Source organism: Mustela nigripes, chromosome 4 (assembly GCF_022355385.1).
Source record: "Mustela nigripes isolate SB6536 chromosome 4, MUSNIG.SB6536, whole genome shotgun sequence".
Taxonomy (NCBI): domain Eukaryota; kingdom Metazoa; phylum Chordata; class Mammalia; order Carnivora; family Mustelidae; genus Mustela; species Mustela nigripes.
This window is the reverse complement of record NC_081560.1, coordinates 78,606,114-78,628,749: the sequence shown is the minus strand read 5'-3', so window position 1 is coordinate 78,628,749 and position 22,636 is coordinate 78,606,114. Positions and strand designations below refer to the sequence as shown.

General features: G+C 34.1%; 1 protein-coding gene across 1 annotated transcript in view; it reads right to left on the bottom strand.

Annotated features, from left to right (window-relative positions):
* Positions 1–22,636, bottom strand: part of SEMA3A (semaphorin 3A) — a 208,315-nt gene that overhangs the window by 109,512 nt on the left and 76,167 nt on the right. Inside the window, exon 4 of the mRNA XM_059397567.1 lies at positions 17,910–18,029. Coding sequence (XP_059253550.1) covers positions 17,910–18,029 — 120 coding nt within the window. The remainder of the gene's footprint in view (positions 1–17,909; positions 18,030–22,636) is intronic.

Genomic DNA, 22,636 nt, shown 5'->3' with positions numbered 1-22,636 from the left:
TTAAAAACAAGAACATTTAAAATTGGTACTTTTAAAGTTATAACTATGCTGACACTGGTGGTTATTCCCTTGCCCAAATTAATAAATATTATCCAGTATCTAACATGTGTCCGATGGCTTGCTGTAGAAGTGTATATTGATAAAAAGAATATGCTCTTACACAAAATATTCTTATTTCATATCTAATCAGAAGAGAAAAACTCCAAACTAAAACCATAAACCTTATCATCTTTGGTGCTGGGGAGAAGATGTGGGTAAGAATCAGAATGAGGAGTATTTAGTGTCACAATTCAGAATTTATTTAGCAGAGTGCTTTACTAAGTTAAAAACATCCAAGCACAGTATTTCTTTGAGGTGAAATGATACAATTAACTCTTCTACTAGCTAACATTGTGGTTAATCCAAAGTGGTTTCTAAAAACTCAGTCAGGCTTAGGAAAAACTGCTTTACTCCAACTCCCGTGTTTCAGGCAGTATCTTCAAACTTTTCTCACAACGAATATCTACAAATGTATTCCCTTTTAATAACTCATAAGGAAAGAGTTTACTTCAGTAGTTTTTAGTCAAAAACATGCAGTGATTTTGATTATGATGCTCTTTTTCTAACATGCCAAGTATCACAGAACTCGGAGATGCTTTATCTAGAATATAAATCAGTAAGTTATATACAAAATTAAATGCCATACTATTACAATGTCCTATTTCTTCCCAATCATGGACACGAAGGTGGCATTTTTACATAACTCTGTATATTCCGCTAAATTCTAAAGTCTGAATTCTAGTTAATCTGTGGTCTGTTCTCTCTGAGAGTATTAGTGAACTAATGTCTCATACATGCCAAATACACGCTGGTCAGAATGGGGAAAAGGCATTTAAGGAGACTTGAGAGAAACCTGCTCCTTGTCAAACTGTTCAACCTCTGAAATACCTGATTGTTAAGCAGGTTGTATCATCTCCTGCCAATTAAATCCTGATGGGGGAAGATGAAAGGCAATTCTTTTACCCAAGTCAAATCTGCCTTTATCCTCACAGAGCTTTAATTCGAAACTCAAAGAGTGGTGCATACTTTTCTCCTAAGGCTACCTTCAGTTATTATCTTTGTAGTGTGTACATATTTCTGTCTTTGCCTTCTACTTGTCTCCTTGCCCTCTCAACTTAAAACTCCCACTTCCCTACCCTGTCAAGGAGAAAAGCTGCTGCTGAACATCACATTGTTTATTATATTTATTGCTTCCTGTGTATTTGTCTCCAAGAGTGAAATGTAGACTTTAACACAGATGTTATGTTGTAAGTGAAAGCAACCAAAGAATCATTAAGTGTCGATATTCAAAGAACTGAAGTACAAGGAATTTCTACTCATTTTGAACAAAGGGCCCAAAATAAAAATTAAAAGACAAATTTCTATTGTTGTTGTTGCTACTATTATTGCGTAACAAATTCCATCATTAGCCCTACCTGTTTTACCAAAGTGGAATTTGATGTGTTTTTCTTCACTCTTTCCTTCCCTTTCTCCTTCCTTCCTTCCCTTTTTGACTCCCCTTGCTTCTTCTGATCCCTCCTTTAAGTTTGACCATGTATATCCTCCAACTACCTCTTTCTTGAATTGCTAATAAAAGGCTCTAACAGCAGAATAACTTTCAATTGTAGATCTGTGTAAATGTTATTGTGGAAGATTTTTTAAAGATTTATTTATGTATTTGAGAGAGCATGGGAGAGAAACTCCAGCAGACTCCCTGCTGAGCGGGAAACCGGAGAAGAGGATGTGAACTGAAACCAAGGGTCTGGCGCTTAACTAACTGTACCACCTCAGTGTCCCCCCGCTAATGTGAAAATTTTAATTAAAACTGTCCTCTACTAAGGACTTAGGCATATGAGGAATAAAACAATTATACCCATCCAAAAAATCAAAAGTATAAAATTTCAGCATAGTTTATGCTAATGAGTATGGATTATTCCTAACATAAAGGTGGTAATGTATGTCAAAATGTATAAAATGACTTCTACTGAAATATGGAGTACACAAGAATTTTTTTTAAAGAGATTATTTGGTGTTATTCAAGGGTTCCTACTAGCTGAGGATTTTTATTTCTCATTCTAATTTACACCCTGTGGCTTTTTGCCCAGGAAAAATACAAGAATATGAAACTCTTGAGAGATAAAGAAATGATACATCGCAGTTTAGAGTTTATGATGTGAATCCTACCTGCAAATACATATCCTATTTCAGACAAATTCTCTAATCCCTATTACAGATTTACTATAATATATGTATCTACTTACCTGTCTGCCTCCTCACTTGTGCTGCTAATATATAGTATTATCTACAATATAAAAGATGGGAGATAAACTAAGGAAGTAATGCTTGAGTTGAGATCAGAAGGATCAGACAGATTTATTAAAGTAAGTATCAGGGGAAAGATCCATCCAGGAAATAGAAACAATAAGCACAAAGACCTAGAAGGAGAGAGACTGGGAATGTAAAATAACTGAAAGAAAAACAGAAACTCCAGAGTGTCAGGAGGGGTCAGGGGAGAGTGGTCAAAGAAGCGGGTTAGAAGGACCTAGACCAAAGAGCAGATTTCCCTAACCGCTAGGATTAAAAGAAAGCAAGAAAATATCTTAGAAAGCTACCATTTGCTTTCTAAGAAGCCCACTCTGGCTTCAGTGTGGAAACCTGATTGGACAGGCCAAGTGGTAGAAGTGAGGAAGAAGTGAGTTAAAAGTGTTATTTCATCAAGGGAAACTATGTATCACGGTAAACTTTACATCTCTGGTCTAATGTCAACTAGAAAAGCCGACATAGTTTAGTATACACAGGCATGACCTGTAAGGGGCAAACATCTTTTTGGGGATGCTTGGGTGGCTCAGTTGGTTAAGCATATGCCTTTAGCTCAGGTCATGATCCCCGGGTCCTGGGATAGAGGCCTGAGTCAGACTCCTTTGGAATTTGCTTCTCCTTCTCCCTCTGCCTATGGCTCTTCCTACTTGTCCTCTCTCTCTCTCTGTCAAGTAAATAAATAAAATCTTCAAAAAAGATTTTTTTTCTTGTCCTAAATACTTTCTCATTATATCTATGATTATGATTTCTTGCCATTTTTTTGACCACAATTCATTTTCAATAGTTATTGTTACTATTTTTTTAAGAGTTTATGTCCATCTAAGAGTAAGGATCTAATATTACTTTATCCACTTGTATTCCAGAATGTTCTTAAGCATATATGAGAGAATATCATATACATACATTCCACCCACCAGATACAAGGTTGGTAACACCTGTTGTAGCATCCAAAATCCTTAAAAATACCAAGTTACATCATAGTGGAATCTATACTTAAAACAGCATAATATGTCAATTCTAAAAAGAAAAACCACCTGGAACAACAAAATCTTTTGGGATACAAAAACCCATAAACTTAAAAGTCCCACAAATTTATAAGGTACTGATAAAACGCCTTTGCTTTGGATATTTGTGACAATCATTGAATGATGGACATTGCCAAGGTAAATTCCATCTGTATATAGAACCGATCTGTTTCAAAAAAATCACTTTTTCCACGACAGGCAGTTATTTCCTTATGTTAAATAGAAAACTAGAGCCTGTATTTACAAATGTATGTTAAGGCAATCTAAGTAGACTTATATTTTTTAGGCCTTCACAATTTTGTCTAAGATATTTCCATCCCTATGGATAGAAACACACACATACATATAATATATATTACATATAGTTTTACATATCACATATAGAGATATATTTTATATCACATATAGAGATATACAACATTACATACATATTTCCTATTGATAACAATTATAGAGAACTCACTGTAGGAATTATACTTGCTTTAAATATAAATCAAACTGCATTTATTTTAGTTTTTTTTTTCTAAATCCAACTTTATCTCTTTGGATCTTTTGAGGTCTGTGACTATAAATAAACTTGTTTCCGCATTTTATCTTTTTCTTTTCTTATGTTTTATGTCAACACTCAACTAGTCTCCACCCTGTTCATTAAACTTTTTTTTCTAACAGATGTTGCTTTTTCCCCCTTTACCCTTTCATGTTATCCAGGAAAGATCAAAGCATTTAGTCATTCTTGTCTACTGTATGTAGAGGTGTGTGGGTGAAATTTTGCATGATCCCTGTGTTCTGGTTGCCTTCCTAATGTTTTCAATTACTTCCTTTGATAATATTTGATATGTGTTGACTGCTTCAACTAATAGAAATCATCTTAAATCCAGCTACATTTTGAGAATAAAGGGAAATAGTATCAAGCACTACATCAACGTTCAAATTTTACCTGTTTTGAAGAGGAAATTGACTCATTTTCAATAAGTAAATACTACCTTGTGGAAGAAATCTTACGATTTTTCTCTGAAATTACAAAGAAAGTAAAAGATAACTATATTTTTAAAAACAATTATCTAAGGTTACTTATTCACATTATTTTAATTTGGAGGGGAAAACCCTCATAAATAGCTTGACATACATGAAAATTTCTTTCATTTTTTTTTTTTTTTTCACATGATTGGCAGTGAGAGTGAAGGCAATGTAGTGAAATGGAAAGGTGAATTAGCTGTCAGGAGAACTGAGTTTCAGTTCAGCTTTTACCACTAAGTGGCCTTGGGTTTTTGGAACACTACTTAGGCAATCTGAGCTTAAATTTCCCATTATAAAATGAAGGACAGAAATTAGAAGAGGTAGATAGCAACAGTAAGATACAGTATTTTATAGTCATGTATTCTGAGCAAGAATTTTACTGAAATTGTGGTCACAGTTTAATTCTGGATATAAGTTTATTTTCATAATTTTTTTTTTTTTTTAACTGAGGTACCAGATATTGCTGAGCTTTGTGTTCAGTACGGTACTGGCCTGAAGTGGTTATGTAGACATCAAGTTTTCCAACTTAATTTTTGGTACTAAAATCCTCCAGATCAAAATTTTTCTTAGCAGCATAGCTGAAAAATACTTTTCCATTTCTGTCTTAGGAGATTAGTAAAGTTTCAGAATTTGATGAGTGCAAGGTGGAAAAGTAAAGGTGACTAAATTTTTGGTCATTCATACAGCAAACACATCATTTCATTTTAGTTTTCATTTTACTGAACTTGATTTTAATCAAAAGATGGGAATACTGATTGCCTCTGACGCACTTTCTAAACAAGGGTATATCAGTTCACTTCTAGTCATCTGGACATTTGTGTTGTAAAAATGGTTATATTTTGTTTGTCATTTACATAATCTTTTCCCAGTCATTTGTCAGGTAAGTTATTCTTTCCTATTCTAGGAGGAAAAAAAGTTTTTAACATATGTCTAAGAGACTGTGCAACTTTAGGTGTAACTTTAAAAATTCCATATTGCTATTAGCAAAAATTTGATGTAGTGTCAAGGCATTAACTAGAATTGCTAACTAGCATGACATAAGACAAAGAAAAGGTATTCCTTACTGCAAATCTTACATTTGTCACTAAGATTTAGGCCAGCAAAGGGCAAGTAAATGTGGGGCACTAAACATCCATCCTCTCCAGGTTAAGTAATTTAAATATGAGGTAAGACAGCTATTAAATGCCAACAAAATGTAAATCAAAAGAAGAAAAGTTTGCCAGGATGAAAGCACTTAAAAGGAGCTTGAACCCTGGCATGTATACAAAACCCCATTTGCAACATTAGAGAGATTCAGACATTTAGCCTCTGTAGAAAGCTTTGTGATCATCTCAAGTGAGGTAACTTGCTGAAATAGAAGCTAGCTCTGTACTTAATCACTAACCAATTTTCTTAAGTATGCATATATATATATATATATATATATATATATATATACATAATGCATATTAGGTAAGTATTTTTTTTTAGCACAAGAGAAATCTTGAAGTGTGAAAATTTTGAGGACACCAATTTACTGTCATTTCAGTGGCAGCAAAAGTCACAAACACAATGAATCAGTGACAGACCTGTGAATTGATTTTAGATCCCATTAGACTCTCTTTTTAACCACTCAGCAATTCCTGAGATTGCTTTCAGTGACCAGAGATGCAAAATTGAATTAAAATGTCAGACTGAAAAATAAAAATAAAATAAAAATGGAAAGTAGTCATTCTATACAGTTTGATTTCTGACAACATGAAACAATATATTTCCTGCATGTCAATGTACAAATCTCAAAGCTGTACTCTGCGGCACTGATACCAGATTCTACTCCTTATATAGGAACAGATTTAAATTACCAACGTATAATGGCAAAATATGCAGATACCGATAACTGTGTTAAATACAATTTTAAGGCCTACACCATTCAATTTTTTAGGCAATGATTAAAGGATGTCCCTTCATATAAATATACATTTCTCTAAATGCATTTGTTCTAGCTGGAATTTGTAAATACTCTTAAGTACAAAATTAAATTTGAGTAAAAAATGAAGTTTTTTGAATACATTAATATCTTAATATCTTCATAGGCATAAATAGCTTGATAATACCCATTCATATCAAGAAACATGGAATAATGACTGAGAGTCTTCTGTTACTTGATAATTTGTATACAATATAAAATTATGTATTTTCTATTTATTAGAGAATCTAGAATTCTAAATATATCAGCATCCAGACTTTTCAACGTTCTTGAAATAGTGCATAACCAAAATATTAAGAAAAACTAAAAGGACATGTTTCACTTCTAACTTAAAAAGAGAGTTGCAAAACTCATTTTTTTAAAATATATTTTAGGCATTTTACTTAAAATATACTGCTCTTAATGCTACAGGTTCTGAGTTTCCGTTTTGGGTCAAAAAGAGTTACAACTCTTCCGGATTATAAAACATACTACCACTTGCCTGTGTGTCTAAGTGGAAGCACAAGTAGGTATGTTTTGCTGATCTTTGCTCAATATCTAGATTATATAGAGAATTTGTAGAAACAAAAAGTGTTTCTGTGAGCTACCCTAGCACTTCTTTTACTGAAACATAACTTCCTGATTATATTACTATCATATCCTTTAAAGGACTCCATGAATTTGCTACTGCTATCAAATTTTACCAACTTGACAGGCACTGTCACATTCTTAATGGGAAGAACTTAATGTTTCTTTTGAGAACATTCCTAGTAATGCAAGTTGTAATTCATTTTACTTGAAATTCAGTGTTTTGAGAGTGTTTAGCCCAGAGTATTAACAAACATGTAGTACATGTTATTGACTACATCCAGCTTTCTTTCCTTTTTAAGGCTTAATAATATTCTGTTGTATGTATAGACCACATTATCTTTATCCATTCATCTGTTGATGATACTTAGTTTCTCTATCTTAGCTATTGTGAATAATGCTGAAATGAATCTGAAAGATATTGTGCTAAGTAAAGTAAGCCATCACAGAATGACAAATACTCTAGAATTCCAATTAAATGAGGAATTTAAAACAGTCAAAGTCACAGAAACAGAGAGTAGAATGGTGGTTGTTAGGGTCTGCAAGTAGGGGAAATGGGGAGTTGCTGCCCAATGAGTATTAAGTTTCAGTTACAAAAGATGACTAAATTTCAGAGATGACCTCTACAACATTGTACCTACCATTGAGAATACTGAATCATACACTTAAGAAGGTACTAAGAGACCAGATCTTGTGTTAAGTACTCATGACTAAAACAAACAAACAAAAAGGTACAGCATCATTCCAATAAGAGGTAAGTGGTACAATATCAGACACAAGATTTATGTCATCCCCAAAGCCACATTATGACCGTTATAACAACAGATTTATTAATTGTGTGATGATATAGGTATGTGTTGAATGACCCTGAAACTTCATTTCCTAAATTGAAAAATGGAGATAGCACTCCCATCACAGAGTTGTGAAAATCAAATGCCATAATACTGATAAAGCCATCAAGCATCCCAATAATGAAGCCATTAATAGTAATAAAATTAATGAAAAAATCATGGGGAGTAGTTACAGCAGGAAAGAAACTGAACAGAGTAACAAAAGATAAATCAGGTATATCATTTGCATAAACATTTCATAGAGGCAGTATAAGCTATAATGTAATAATAAAATTAAAAATAAAGCCTGGATTTTTCATTAAAATCACTGTTTCTAAGTACTATATATCTTATTTCTTTCTGTTAGTTTTTTTTTGTTTGTTTATCTTTCTTATTTTCTAAACAAAGTGTGTTTGAATTGCTTTCACATATGCATTATACAAAATAGCTTTCTCCAGATTTATAAGCATGGAGAAATCACGCTTTTGTGATACACTATGGGTGAGACATTCACATAAGTTTGCGTATGCCAGTTAAATGTTTTATGAACAACATAAATTCAACTTATTTGTAGACTTGGAAGTGAAAACTGAGTGAGCATGGACCACAATATGCTACAAAAAATGTCTACCTAATTATCACAAAAGAATTGGGAAACCATTTTTTCATTAAAGCATTTAAACACTGTCCTCTTCCCAGGTGTACTTCATCTATTGGCTTTGGATATTATTTTTATTCTTGTTTCCCTACGAGAATTCTAAATATTATTCAGTGTCTTTCACTCAGTATAGTTCAGGCTCTCATGTCACACTATGCAATGTTCACCACAGTCTCAATATGGACATACCAACATGTCCATTCATCACCCTGTATCCCCACCCATTTACATTTACACCAAACTTATGTTTACACAAAAATATATTCCAAAACCAATCATGGCAATAATAGTAGTTTTTTCTTAAAATTTGTATTGCTCTTGACTAGCTTCTGTAAACTCAAGTTTATCCTAATTTTTCAGCCTACTTTTTTTGAAATCACTATACCCTGCACATTGGGATATTTGCCATTTCCCCATTTATGACTCTGTCCTTTTATTCTGTCCTTCTAGCCTTTACTGTCTTCCACATCCATCAATACTTCATCCATTGTCGTAAATCCAGCTAACATGTGACCACCTTTGTTCACTTCATGAAACCCCCTTGTTCACAGTCATCACCTTATTGTAACTAGGCACACATTATTTTTGAGATACAATAAATACAACACAAAAATCCTGAATTTAACCCCTTAAATTACAGTTAGGGACTTTATCCCTTCTCTCCCACTGCAATGTGCTGGTACTTCCCTTTAAAGGAGAAGGTTGTGGATTCAGACACAAACCACTGAATAGGATGCTTGTCTCAGGTACATTCCAAAATACCATGAGAACCTTAACTTTCTCAGTAGTGCAATGAGAACTTAAAGAGTACCTAGCTTAACAGATTTTATGAAGACTGAATGAAGAACACATTCAAAACAGCCATCCCTGGCCATCTGTTTTTTGCTCATTAGCTGTTTGCTGCTGGGAGTCTGTTATTACTACTGATGTTTTCACCTATGTTGAAGTTAGATATTTACATATATGTTAGCTCTTTGGGGCAGACATTTGTACTTACATTCTTCACTATTACCATTAGGATTTTGCTTAGGAAAAATATTTCCTAATATAGGAATATATAGGATATATATAGAATAAAAATATATATAGGATATACATATATATGCCAAAAATATATACAAAAATACCCTATATTTTTATTAAAGTTAGTTTTAGCTCTATTGAATCGGTCATCTGAATACAATTTACCTCCAATTTCACCTGGGCATTGGTTGTAGCAAGTGAGCAAACTGTAGCTACAATTCTAAAAAACCCAAGATATAAATGTTAAGCTTCATTATTTCCTAGTATACCTTCAAATCTATTTAATAAATAAAACTGTTATTCCAGAAGTTCTGGTTTTCTCATTATGTCTTTCCTTTTCACCTCAGTGCTATTCTCATCACCTCACGCTGATTCTCATCACCAGCCTTTGTTATTTCTACTTCCCAGCTCTCATCCCATCCAAATTGACCACATGTGTTATGTCTGGAGCAGCTGAGAACCACAAGGAGCCCGAGACCAGGGACATTACACTAGGGCAAGTAGAGTGTCCTCAGATGTGAACAAAGAGAACAGGGAATGCTATCTGCTTAAAACCTACCACAAGGTTTATTCTTAGTGGGCTGTCAGAGTTATCTTTCATCATATATTTTCTAACAGTAAGTAAATTTGTAGAATTATATGTTCTTCATGATTAAAATTCAGTACCAATAAAACTAGAAAACAAATACAATTAAAATTAGCAACAGTAACACAGTGTGGTAATGATATTATGTGTTCTAAAAAGTAAATACTTTCTTACGATATGAACATGGTTCTAGTGTCCAGAAGCTACAGTCTTTGGGGCTAGTAGTTCAACCCTCCTCTGTGCTCTGAAATGATTTAATTTTCTAACCACTTTTCTCTATTTCAACCACAGCAAAACTTCCTTCACACAGCCCACTTTGACTTTACTTTGGCCTATTCTTGGCAGGAATATATCATTTGCATATCAAGTCAACCTTTGTTTCTTTCTCATTAGCCCAAGAAAATTAAAGGAGTGTTCTTGGCACTCACAGGATCATAATCCTCAAGCAAACAAAGAAACTATAATTTTAAGGTTTTACATGATTATGTGGTAGTTATCCAAATAATTTAGAATGTACTTATATTATTTTTTCAGATTATCATCAAATTGAGTCATCTGCAACAAATCTACAAGATAACTTGCTGATGCCCGTTTGAAACACACTGCAAAAGAAGGCAAATATATTCTGATCTGTGGAAATTCACTTAAGTCTATTCTGCTATATTTTCTAAGTTTCAAATACATCAAACTAACACGTTTCTCTCTTATATATCCAAACTGTATTTCCACTATCTTAAAGTTTGATACCAAAGAAAATAATACAGACAAGAAGAAACAGAGATAAAGAAGGAAAAACACACAACCAGAGTTCAAAGGATCATCGTGGAAGAAGGAGAATGGAACAGAAGAAAAAAATGGAACAAGGCGGTGAGCAGACAATGGGGTTTAGTACTACTACTCTGTGTGTTTCCTGTAAAATGTAATATTGGTAACAAACAAATTAAAGTTTTTATGGATACAACACATCAATAAAAGAAAGAACAAGAACCATATGATACTCTCAATAGATGCTGAAAAAGCATTTGACAAAGTACAACATCCCTTCCTGATCAAAACTCTTCAAAGTGTAGGGATAGAGGGCACATACCTCAATATCATCAAAGCCATCTATGAAAAACCCACCGCCAATATCATTCTCAATGGAGAAAAACTGAAAGCTTTTCCGCTAAGGTCAGGAACACGGCAGGGATGTCCATTATCACCACTGCTATTCAACATCGTACTAGAGGTCCTAGCCTCAGCAATCAGACAACAAAAGGAAATTAAAGGCATCCAAATCGGCAAAGAAGAAGTCAAATTATCACTCTTCGCAGATGATATGATACTATATGTGGAAAACCCAAAAGACTCCACTCCAAAACTGCTAGAACTTATACAGGAATTCAGTAAAGTGTCAGGATATAAAATCAATGCACAGAAATCAGTTGCATTTCTCTACACCAACAGCAAGACAGAAGAAAGAGATATTAAGGAGTCAATCCCATTTACAATTGCATCCAAAACCATAAGATACCTAGGAATAAACCTAACCAAAGAGACACAGAATCTATACTCAGAAAACTATAAAGTACTCATGAAAGAAATTGAGGAAGACACAAAGAAATGGAAAAATGTTCCATGCTCCTGGATTGGAAGAATAAATATTGTGAAAATGTCTATGCTACCTAAAGCAATCTACACATTTAATGCAATTCCTATCAAAGTACCATCCATCTTTTTCAAAGAAATGGAACAAATAATGCTAAAATTTATATGGAACCAGAAAAGACCTCGAATAGCCAAAGGGATATTGAAAAAGAAAGCCAACGTTGGTGGCATCACAATTCCGGACTTCAGGCTCTATTAAAAGCTGTCATCATCAAGACAGCATGGTACTGGCACAAAAACAGACACATAGATCAATGGAACAGAATAGAGAGCCCAGAAATAGACCCTCAAATCTATGGTCAACTAATCTTCGACAAAGCAGGAAAGAATGTCCAATGGAAAAAAGACAGCCTTTTCAATAAATGGTGCTGGGAAATTTCCTCTTGAAATAGATTAGATGAGGAATGAATGCAGAGGAATCAGTAAAAAAAAAACGACATAAAAAGGGGAAAGAGTAACTTGGGTACTATACACCTCCAGTGATAGGGTAGGCCCAGTAAATATAAGGTCTTTGATCCAAAGTACCTACTGAAAGTTCATGAGAAGAAAAATATTTTGATTAATATGCTGTATATGCATCAGTCCCTGTATCTATACTGTGAATGAAGACGCCATTCAGAAATTAAGTATGATATATAATAAAGACTTTTAATAAGTAATTGATAATGATATCATGGCATCAATATGGGTGGCCTTTAGAAAACTGTTTAATTTTGTCCAAATTATTTTTCTGGCAATAGGTGAACCAGATCTGATAAAACATGAAACTAAATACCCTACAAATTAAGAACTGAATGCTAACTTTTCCATTTTTATCTGGCACTGTTCTTAGGACTAAAATGTAGTGAAATATTGTCAGGGGAAGAAAAGCAAAAACACCTTTTACACCTGAATCAAATAAGTTTTAGAAGGTAAAAGAATATTAATATCATAACTAGGTGTTTTCATATCAAATATTTAGAGCAACAAGTCAAAAAATAAAATGGTGATTTGAATATTTTAAAAACAGTGGTGGGGGATTTCTGGCACTCTCTCACTTTCTTTTTTGTATCATTTGTGAATTCTTTTTTTTTCTTTTCTAGTCTTTTTTTCTAATCATAACTTAGTTCTGCCTACCACCTCACTTAGCTACTAATTCTATTACTTTTGAAAAACTATCTTACTGCTAATATTTAGAGTTTAGAATGTTAATAGCTCATGAAAAATATACTACTGAGCTGTTAAATTCACTCAGAATCTATGAACTAGGATGCTTTTCCTCAAATACAAACATCAGAGTATTTTAAAATGTAATTTGCAATATAAATGGTGGCATTGCTTATTTAGGATGGTAACTTATACATGTCTACCTTCCAATGTGATTCAAGCACTGGAAGATTAGGAAAGAGAAACCTAGAAACCATTATAGACTTGTGCTAACCACATTTTGCTCAGTTAATAAGGCAAATAATGAACAAGCTGCTTCTGATGGGAATAATGAGTACCCAAGAAGAAATCTTCAAGGAATCCTGACTTTTCCCGCCTTGATTAGTCAACTACAAAGTCAATGCAGACTCCAATGTATAACCTAAGAAAGATGGAAAGATGTAACCTGCCCCAAAGTAACTCCTCAAGGTTTAACCAAGATAGCTAAATTTCTCAACTTTAGTATTTTCTCTTAAAGATAAACTTGGGCTCTGTTGGGGTAATAGCATAATGCATTGAGAGAGATAACTCAATTATAAAAGGTTAGATTAGATGTGTAAATAGTCAAAAGAGTGTTAACTACCCCTTGGAGACTGTAACTAAGAGCATATGATTCAAAATTTTGCATAAAAGGAAAGACATTGTTGGTGGAAGGGAAGAACCAGACAAAACATTTTTTTGTATATCTAGATATATTGGTTGTCACTGTAGAAATGACCTTGGAGATAGCCATTAAGCTTCATTGCATTTCTTAATGTCCCTTTGGTTCAATCATAAATTGAGATCATGACATTAGGAGAGTATTTATAGAGTTAATATTTTCCAGCTCTCATCTGGGTCCATCTTTCTTTAGATTTCCTGCCCAGTATATAGAAAAGGCCCATTTGGAATTTGAGAAAACATCCAGAGACTTTTTGAAAAGCTATACTCCTCCTAAATTCATACTTTTTTTTTTTTTATTAACAGATGTAAATTTGAAGGGGAAATGCCATATACTATAAGCCATTTGGGAATATTCTGTCTCGTAAAGATGACTTACACTTTTCATTTGCATGGCATGGATGCTGAGAGCTTAAACTCAAAACTCATCCGTATTCTTGCTTGGAATCATTCCTTCCATGAACTCCGTGTACATTTTTATGACAAACACACACATGTGTATAAAGTATGTGACCTCACTAGCAGTTATCTACAGTGTCAAGTACCATTGACAGATAATCAAGAATTGATTGACACACATCTTATAGAACTGGAGTTAATTAATAGGTCTACCAGTTCCCAATTGTACCACAGAAAACAGAAAATGTGTTTAATATGGTAATCAATGACATACTGTGTGTGGTCAGAAGACATTCACTATACGGAAAGAGTAGATTTCAGAATACAATATTCAGGAGTGTAAATATTGCTATTAAAAATGCTAGGAGGCTAAATTAAGGTCTATTGCCATAACTGGAAGACTAAGCATGGGTTTTCTCTTTTTAAAAAAATTTTTTAAATGTATTTGCAAACTATTATATTTAAAGAAATTGTTAATTTCCTCCTACAAGATCTGTGGCTATTGAATGATAAAGGGAGTCTTGATTTGCCTCAAAAATGATGTCTTTACTTCTGTGGCATTCAGTCATCTGAAATGATAAGTCCATAGTATCATTTTCTAAGAACGAGTTTCAACAATTTAGGGAACTCAACATAAGATAATGAGTTATTTTAAAGAAAGAACACTGTTGGGGTACCTGGGTGGCTCTGTGGGTTAAAGCCTCTGCTTTTTGGCTCAGGTCATGATCCCAGAGTCCTGGGATCAAGCCCCACATCAGGCTCTCTGCTCCACGGAAGCCGGCTTCCTACTCTCTCTCCCTGCCTGCCTCTCTTGCCTACTTATAATCTCTGTCAAATAAATAAATAAATAAAATCTTTAAAAAAAAGAAAGAACACTGCAAAGAGAAAACTGAATATTAAAATGTCGTCAAAGTAAAAAAAAAAAAGTGAAAAGCAAATTGTCTTATTTGTGTGTGATAAAATTATTTGTAATATCTAAAGGCAGGGCAGAGGTTTAAAAAATATACTATTTCATTATTTTATATAGTGTGAGGCAAGTATCTAGTGAGGCAGTGAATTATTTGTGCTACTTATAAACTAAAAAGATATGTCCAGGTTTTAAATGTAAAGACATCCTTGTAAGTAAGTAAAAGTTTCAAACTTCATAACACAAATCAGTCCTGTTCACCATGTTATATCCTCCTTTTCTAGTCTTTCCATTGCTGTCATTCTTTTCCTAAGAGCATGAAGCACACCTTGTCTCTTCTCAACTTCACAGAGCGTAACTGTCTAAATCCAAGGACAGGATTTTAAATACCAGCACAGATCAACTTAAAACAGATTCTCTCTTAAGGTAACTTAAGCACTTGAAAATTAAATTTTATGTTGTCTAGACAAGCTATCTTGATAATATCTTTTCCAGAATTTCCTAGATTGACTGTCTAGACTGTCCCAAATTCACCCAGATGACTGCATAATCATCTACCCTCTGACCTCTTAAAGAGTCTGGAACAGTATTACCCAATATATAGCTGCCATGCAAATCAAGATCATTGAACTTCTGAAGGAGGACCTCTCTCAAAAGCTCTGAGTTTCAGAATCTCAGGAAAATATTTGCATCCCAATAATCCTACCTCAAAAATTAGAAGGGAAGCTTTCGTTCTTTCTTTCAATGGAAGAGATGGCCTCCTCCATTTCCTGGATAAATGGCCTGGCTCCAAAACCTGTATCTCTCCTTTCCTCTGTCCACCCATAAGGGAGCAATGAATAGTTGAGGAGTTATAAAGGAAATATGCTGTGAATTCTACGAAATAGCAATTTCAAAAAGATAAATAAAATCAATATTTGGGGGAAATGATAAAAATATGAGAACAATATATGGTATTTTAATTTAAATGGCCATCAAGATCATCCAAGCTTCAAATTTTAAAATGAAGGGAATTAAGGTAATTGCAAGAATCACCTGGTAAAAATAAGGGCCCAGTGCAGTAATTTATAAGATCTGATAAAGTGAGGTACAAGGTGACAATTACTATCATGAAAGACAGCAACAGTCTGAGATGTAGATTTATATTTTTAAAATGATAATAGACATTTTTTCAGTACCTGCTACCAATTAGACAATGTTAAACTCTCACAACAGCCATATATAAACAGAGACACAAAGAAAGTAAGTAGCTTGTTCTGGATCAAGCACCTAGTCCCAACTGAGGTCAGACAAAAGTCCTGCACTTTGGGGCAAAGAACACTGTTTAACAATGATGGGATTAGAACTTCTTGAGATTCTCTAACAAAAAATGTCAGTGGGTCATGTTCTTACTAGGAGGGCTGAAAGGCAGTTGGAGTCAACCTCTCATTTACAATATATGGACACTAATATATGGGGTTCTTTTCAGTTTGTTTTATATATTATGAGACAGCATCTCAGAGAAGTTAAGGAAATTTTTCCAGTACTCCAAAGCTATTAAGTTGTAGAACAAGTCAGAAGCCAGTTGTGACTCCACAGTGGGTATCTTTTCTATTAACCTGTGTTAGGAGCTCCGCTCTCCTGATTCCATTGCCCTATACAGCATAATCCCTGACAGACTGAAAAAAGTGCAATATGATGTGGAAGAAGTTGTCTAGAGCATCTCCTGAATACAGAATAATGGGGTAATTACCCCAGGCCTAATTCTGAAGGTGCCTAACCATAGGAATAGCTGAGAAAGAAGCAAAGAGGGAGAGATTTATCCAGAAGGTGCTAAAAAGTTAAGCATACAAAGTCTTCTAGACCTTGTGCAGGATATTATTTCTAATTTCATCAGTATGAAACAAGTAATTTAAGTAGAACTGCCTTTTATTTCCTTAAGGTTCGTTTTTACTTTAAACTCTTGGGTACAACCATATTCATGCTTGTATGGGAGAGGAAGAAGGATGCACTGGGGGAACAGGCCAAAGAGGAACAACTGCTGGCACTGGTGTGACCTTGGGGAAGTATTTTAATATTTCCAGGATGATCAGTAAAGTAATAATAATTGTGTTTAGTCTAGAAACCACATGTCTCTAAGGTGTCTCCTTATACAAAGAAGTTATAGCACAAACTGTTTTGATTTCTAAGCCTTTTGGTTCAAAGCACATTTTTGTATTACTTTGGGATACCTTAAGAAAATTTAGGGAGATAATCTATAAAGAAGTGGCTAACATATAAATTATATCTTATCTTTAGGATTTCAGAAATATTGGGGGGAACAAATCCTTTATTTGCTGAGTATTTCAGAGTTCCAATTTGAAAGAAAATTCTGTCACAAATGATTTTCTCACGTGAATGCTTTTGTTCTTCTTGGCATTTTGTGCCAAAAAATTCTAAAAGAGCTTGTAATTGAAGGCTACTGGTATGCCCAATTCATGGAACTGCTTTTAGTACTTGTAAGTTTTCCTTTAAATATTTCCCTAATATCTCCAGTTTTAGTTAAATTTACCTAACTTTAATTTCCTTGCTGAAACATCTTTTATGTACAATAAATTAAAGAAACATTTCTTTTTCTTTTCCATACTGCTAAAATTATAGCTCAGAATAGAAAAATAAAGCAAAAACACAAATGTGAATAATTTAGGTCAAACACGAGATCAGATCATCATGCACATATATGGCATGCTTCTAATCCCTAGGCAGAAGAAAACAACTGGGGTGGCAAACACTTCTGGCTGAGGATGGAAATGGAGGGGAAAGCTGGCAATATACAAATGAAGGAGAAAACAGTACACAATCAGCTTGCTGACATCTGCTGCACATGCAAAATGGATTGGACTCTGTAATCCAGGGTGAAAGCAAATGCTTTCTTCCTTCCTTCCTCCAGTTCAATAGTTATTGCTGAGTGATGGTCTCATTCTTTTCACATTCACAGATTAAAATTAATAACAGCATCTGAATTTGAAGTAGATCCCACTGATAGCAAACCAGAAGCTAAATGAGCTGAAGAAATTAGTAATGAAGCATTTGAATAGGGAGAGATCATGGACAAATACCATTTTTTTTTTTAAACAGCTTTACCTCAGGATGATGTCCAATTTCAATGTAGGTGCAAATTGGATGAAAAGCCCCTGTTCCACAGGCGTACAAGTGAGTCTGATTATAAGCCTTAAGCACCTTGATGAAATTAGCACATTCTTTCTGTAAAACAAAAGGAAAACCAGTGAGTTCTAGCAGTCAGCATGACTGAAAGATCCTCAAGGGTGCTAGGCATGCTTGAACAGATTTCTTTTGTGTCCTTTTCACATTTTTTAAAAAGGCATATTTTTCTATTGTTTGTTTATATTATTATATTATACTATTATATTATATTATTATTAAATGAACTAAAATGCAGACATTATTGTTCTTTGGGGGGGGCAATAAAATATTCTCTTCCATAATTGTTCATTAAAACTCTTTGCAATCTATTTATACCAAAGTGGAGTAACGGTACAGATAATCAGTAACTACATGGAAATTACATGGCTAATTAAAGATATTTAAAGAATACACTAGTGAAATTTCTCTGCAAAAATTAGCTGTAAGTTTAATTTTAGAAAAACAAAATAAAAATAAAAGATGAAACAACCTTCTATTAAACATGAACTTTGAACATCATTAATAACCAGTAGTGATGGGTAGATGACTTTGAACTTCAGTTCTGCTTGTTGGTAAGCTCTGTAGAGCTTTTCCTCTCGAAAATGTCACTTCAGCCTCAAAGACAATATGGATATATTTATATGAGATAGAGAAGATGTTACAGTATAAAATGTCTATAGATAGAAAGATCTTTTGTAGAGTGGATATAATTAATGAATATTTTCAGGAGGTTTATGGACATCCTGAACCCATACGTGGATCAACTGCCCAATAGCCATGAATCCCCCAGGTAAAGAACAGTTAGTTATAAGAGGATATTCTAATCCTATATTATTATTATTTATAGACATTGAGACATCCCTGCCATTTTATTTTCTGAATAAAAGATCACTTAAAAATAAAATAGGTAGTTAACTAAGTAGAATTTAAATAAACACTTGGAAAGAAAAATAATAAAATGGACAGAGCTATTTATACTCTTTCTATTTATTCTATATGTAGGTCCTGTTAAAGAAATTCTTTTGTGGGGGCACCTGGGTGGCTCAGTGAGTTAAGCCTCTGCCTTTGGCTGAGGATAGAGCCCCGCATCCCTTCTCTGCTCAGCGGGGAGCCTGCTTCCCCCTTTCTCTCTACCTGCCTCTCTGCCTACTTGTGATCTCTGCCAAATAAATAAAATAAAATAAAGAAATTGTTTTTGTGAACAGGAATTTTAGACTTTTGTTCCTATTGATAAAAGATCTGGGGGAAAATCAGCTAGTCAAAATATAAACTGATAATCCTATGGCCCAAAAAATCCAGAGCAGAGAAGACTCAATTTTTGAAAAATATTTTTAAACAGATGAATCTATACCAATATTATAAAAAAATAAAAAATGAAAAGAAAAACCCAAACTGTCAAAATAGCTTCAAATAAAATGTTATAGTCTCTTAACCATATAACAAATCTTAAGAATTGAATACATATGAGTAGAAAGTATGAGTTCATCATGGAATACATAATATCCATTTTGAAAATAGTCAAATGTATATTCACAAGCTAAATAATAAAAACTTCTTAGAAAATTATATTGTTATTGATCATAGACTGTCCTCACTAATTTTAGGTATTTGACTATAAACATTTGGGAATAAGAACCAAATATGTAACTAGAAATGCAGATAAAGATGAAAAGCAGACTATATTGCAAGCAAGGCTGACAAACTAATAGATGATTCAGCTCATCCCAGCAGCTCTAAGTGTATAACACACTTCCAAATTCCCTCTCTGTGACATGTGACTTTTCTAGTGAAAGCTCAGAATGCATTTGGGCTTTTCTCATAGTCAGTAAGAGTTTATAACTGAGGTGTTACAATAACGTAAGTACATTTCCACATGACATTTATATTCTGGGCTTCTGGGCTTGCAGCTGATTATTTTGGTTTTATCTCTATGCCCTCATAAAATGAGGATACAAACCAAACTTGAGCAAAGTATTTGTTCTTTAAATTTAAATAGTTGCTTGGGGCACCTGGGTGGCTCAGTGGGTTAAACTTCTGCCTTCGGCTCAGGTCATGATCTCAGGGTCCTGGGATCGAGTCCCACATTGGGAATCTCTGCTCAGCAGGGAGCCTGCCTCCCCCTCTCTCTCTGCCTGCCTCTCTGCCTACTTGCAATCCCTCTCTGTCAAATGAATTTTTTAAAAAAAAATTTAAATAGTTGCTTTCCATCATTCCTGATTTTTTCTGGGATGAAACCTATGGATGCCCATAAATACACTGTTCCAAAGGTGAAGTAGACCAATTTAAGGTAAATTCTGTAACTTCCTAGTTATGATCCTTATTACTTTAACACAGGCTGAGTAGTTTAGAAAGGTAACTAAAATAAACATCTAATTTCTACTACTGTTTTGCCACTTTGATCCTGAATCTTTTGTCTGGTAAAACAATTATAACATACACAATTAAGCTCTGAAATCAACTAATTTTGCAAGTTGTTATGAAGAAAAATTCCCTAACTTGAAGAGTATATAGATTTTACTCATATCTAAAGCTACATTTGAGACGAAACAGTTTAAAACCTAACTTCCAAGACTCTCAACAACAAACTCCCCATTCTCTAACAGTTTCTCTCCTCCCAAGAGGCAAGGGCATGAATGACTAGGCAGAGGAAAGAGGTTACGGACAGGGAAACATCTGATAAACTCATTTACAAATGAGGCATTCATTAGTCTTACCCAAAGGATTTATTTGTACTTTAAAGAATATTCAGTCATTTGCAAAGAAGTCATTTTCAGGAAAATGTTTTACGGCATTCCCTTTTTTGAAACATGTAGGTGGCCACATACTCTACTTTTACATAAAGACAGCCGTCCCTAATTGTGGACTCAATATTAAAGCAGTCATGATTATAAATAACCAGTTCTGGCACCATATGTTGAAACCCAGAAACTGGCTGCATATATACTGGTAAGCAAACAAATATTCTAATAAATACTAGTGGCAGAACCAGATGGATGTCTTGTTCATTTTAGAAAAGAACTGGGTTTCAGTTTGCCTGCCATGCCTTTAAAGATATTCATGTAATTTTGAATACAAATCCAAATTCTCTAACCCCATTAGTAATGCCTAAGAAAATCCTAGAAATCTGAGAATAGATCCTACTTTTCCACAAAAAGAGGAAATGTTTTATGAGCACGATACTTGTGAACACAAATGAAGACTCACGTCATCTCTGCAAGGTGAATCCGAAGGTGATAGAATCTGTGAGTTCATATCTCTTACAGATTGGGCAACTGATTAGCAGTAATTAATAATTAAAAACTCAGGGTTCTTGAAAACTATGGAATTGAACTACACTGAATATCACAATTTTGTTTTCTATTAACTGTCAAAAAAGCATCACTATAGTATGACAGCCGTCCTTCTACAGAGCTGCTGGAAAAAAAACCAGGAGACATTGCTTCGAAACCTGGCGAAGGTTTTTATACTGAGAATACTGGTAACAGAGTATCCCTGCTACAAAAGGAGTAGACCCACCCTACTGGCCTGGAAAGATCCTGTTCATTTCCACAATGAACTCTCCTAGCTGGCGAGCAGGTTGTATTGTTGCCATGCCCAGGGGCTAGCTCAATATTATTTTGAAGTGAGGGCTGATGTAAATAGAATGGGGAGAAATTTCCTGGGTTGTACAGTAGGTTAAGACATTTGAAATAAACAAAGAAACTGAATAAAATACTTTCAAAATTGGTTAAAAAACACCTGCAAAGGAATAGTGATTTAAAAGTATGGGACAGAGAAGAACCAAAAACTTGAAAGAGGCATTGTTAATAAGGACTGTTCTTTAAAACAGAAAATCTACATAAAAGACTATCAATTCTGTCATTCATTTGCCTTCATTCTCTAGCTTGTTGCTGCCAAGTGTTGTTTTTTCTTTTCTTTTCTTTTTTTTTTTTGTAATGTTCCAAAACAGGACATTCATTTTATTTGGAAGCAGCCTGGACATTCCTTTAAAAAAGAAGGAAGCGTGGCAGAAAAAGGAAACACACTTCACACATTTCTGTTCTACGGAGACAGAAGAGTGATTCTGACCTTTTCTTGAACCATGATGATTCTTAAAACTTAGAATGTAATGTACTTTTTGGCATTAAATTACTGCACTGCTTTGCTTAGCACCAGCGGATTTACAACGCAATAAAGAAAATGTAATCAGTTCAAAATGAATTCATTTTTCAAACCTTGATCCTTTTTGGAACTCAAGTTGATATACACAGACAAGTTTAGCAACAAGTTGGCTTCCCGAGAGTCAGGCAACCATATTGACCTCTTATTCTACTGAAATATATTCCAGGCCCAAAGCATTATAAATTGTTAACTTTGCCTAGAAGTAAAAGCAAAGGCAGTAATAAACCAGTAAACCCCAAGGCCACACCTGAGGAACAATGATTCATCATCCCTAGTGACAAACCATTCGCCCTTACATTTTAAAGGTTTCTAGTGCTTTCAGATCAAATTGATAGAGGAATTACACGAAAGAGATATCAACCTGGAAAAATAAATTAGAAAGAAAATGTCTACCCCCAGAAAAAAGATACAGGAGCCAAACGCACTGTGATTCAAAAACAAACATTACAAATATGTAGCACTGATTAGACTATGTTACACAGACTTTTCCCGGACGGTTACAAAAA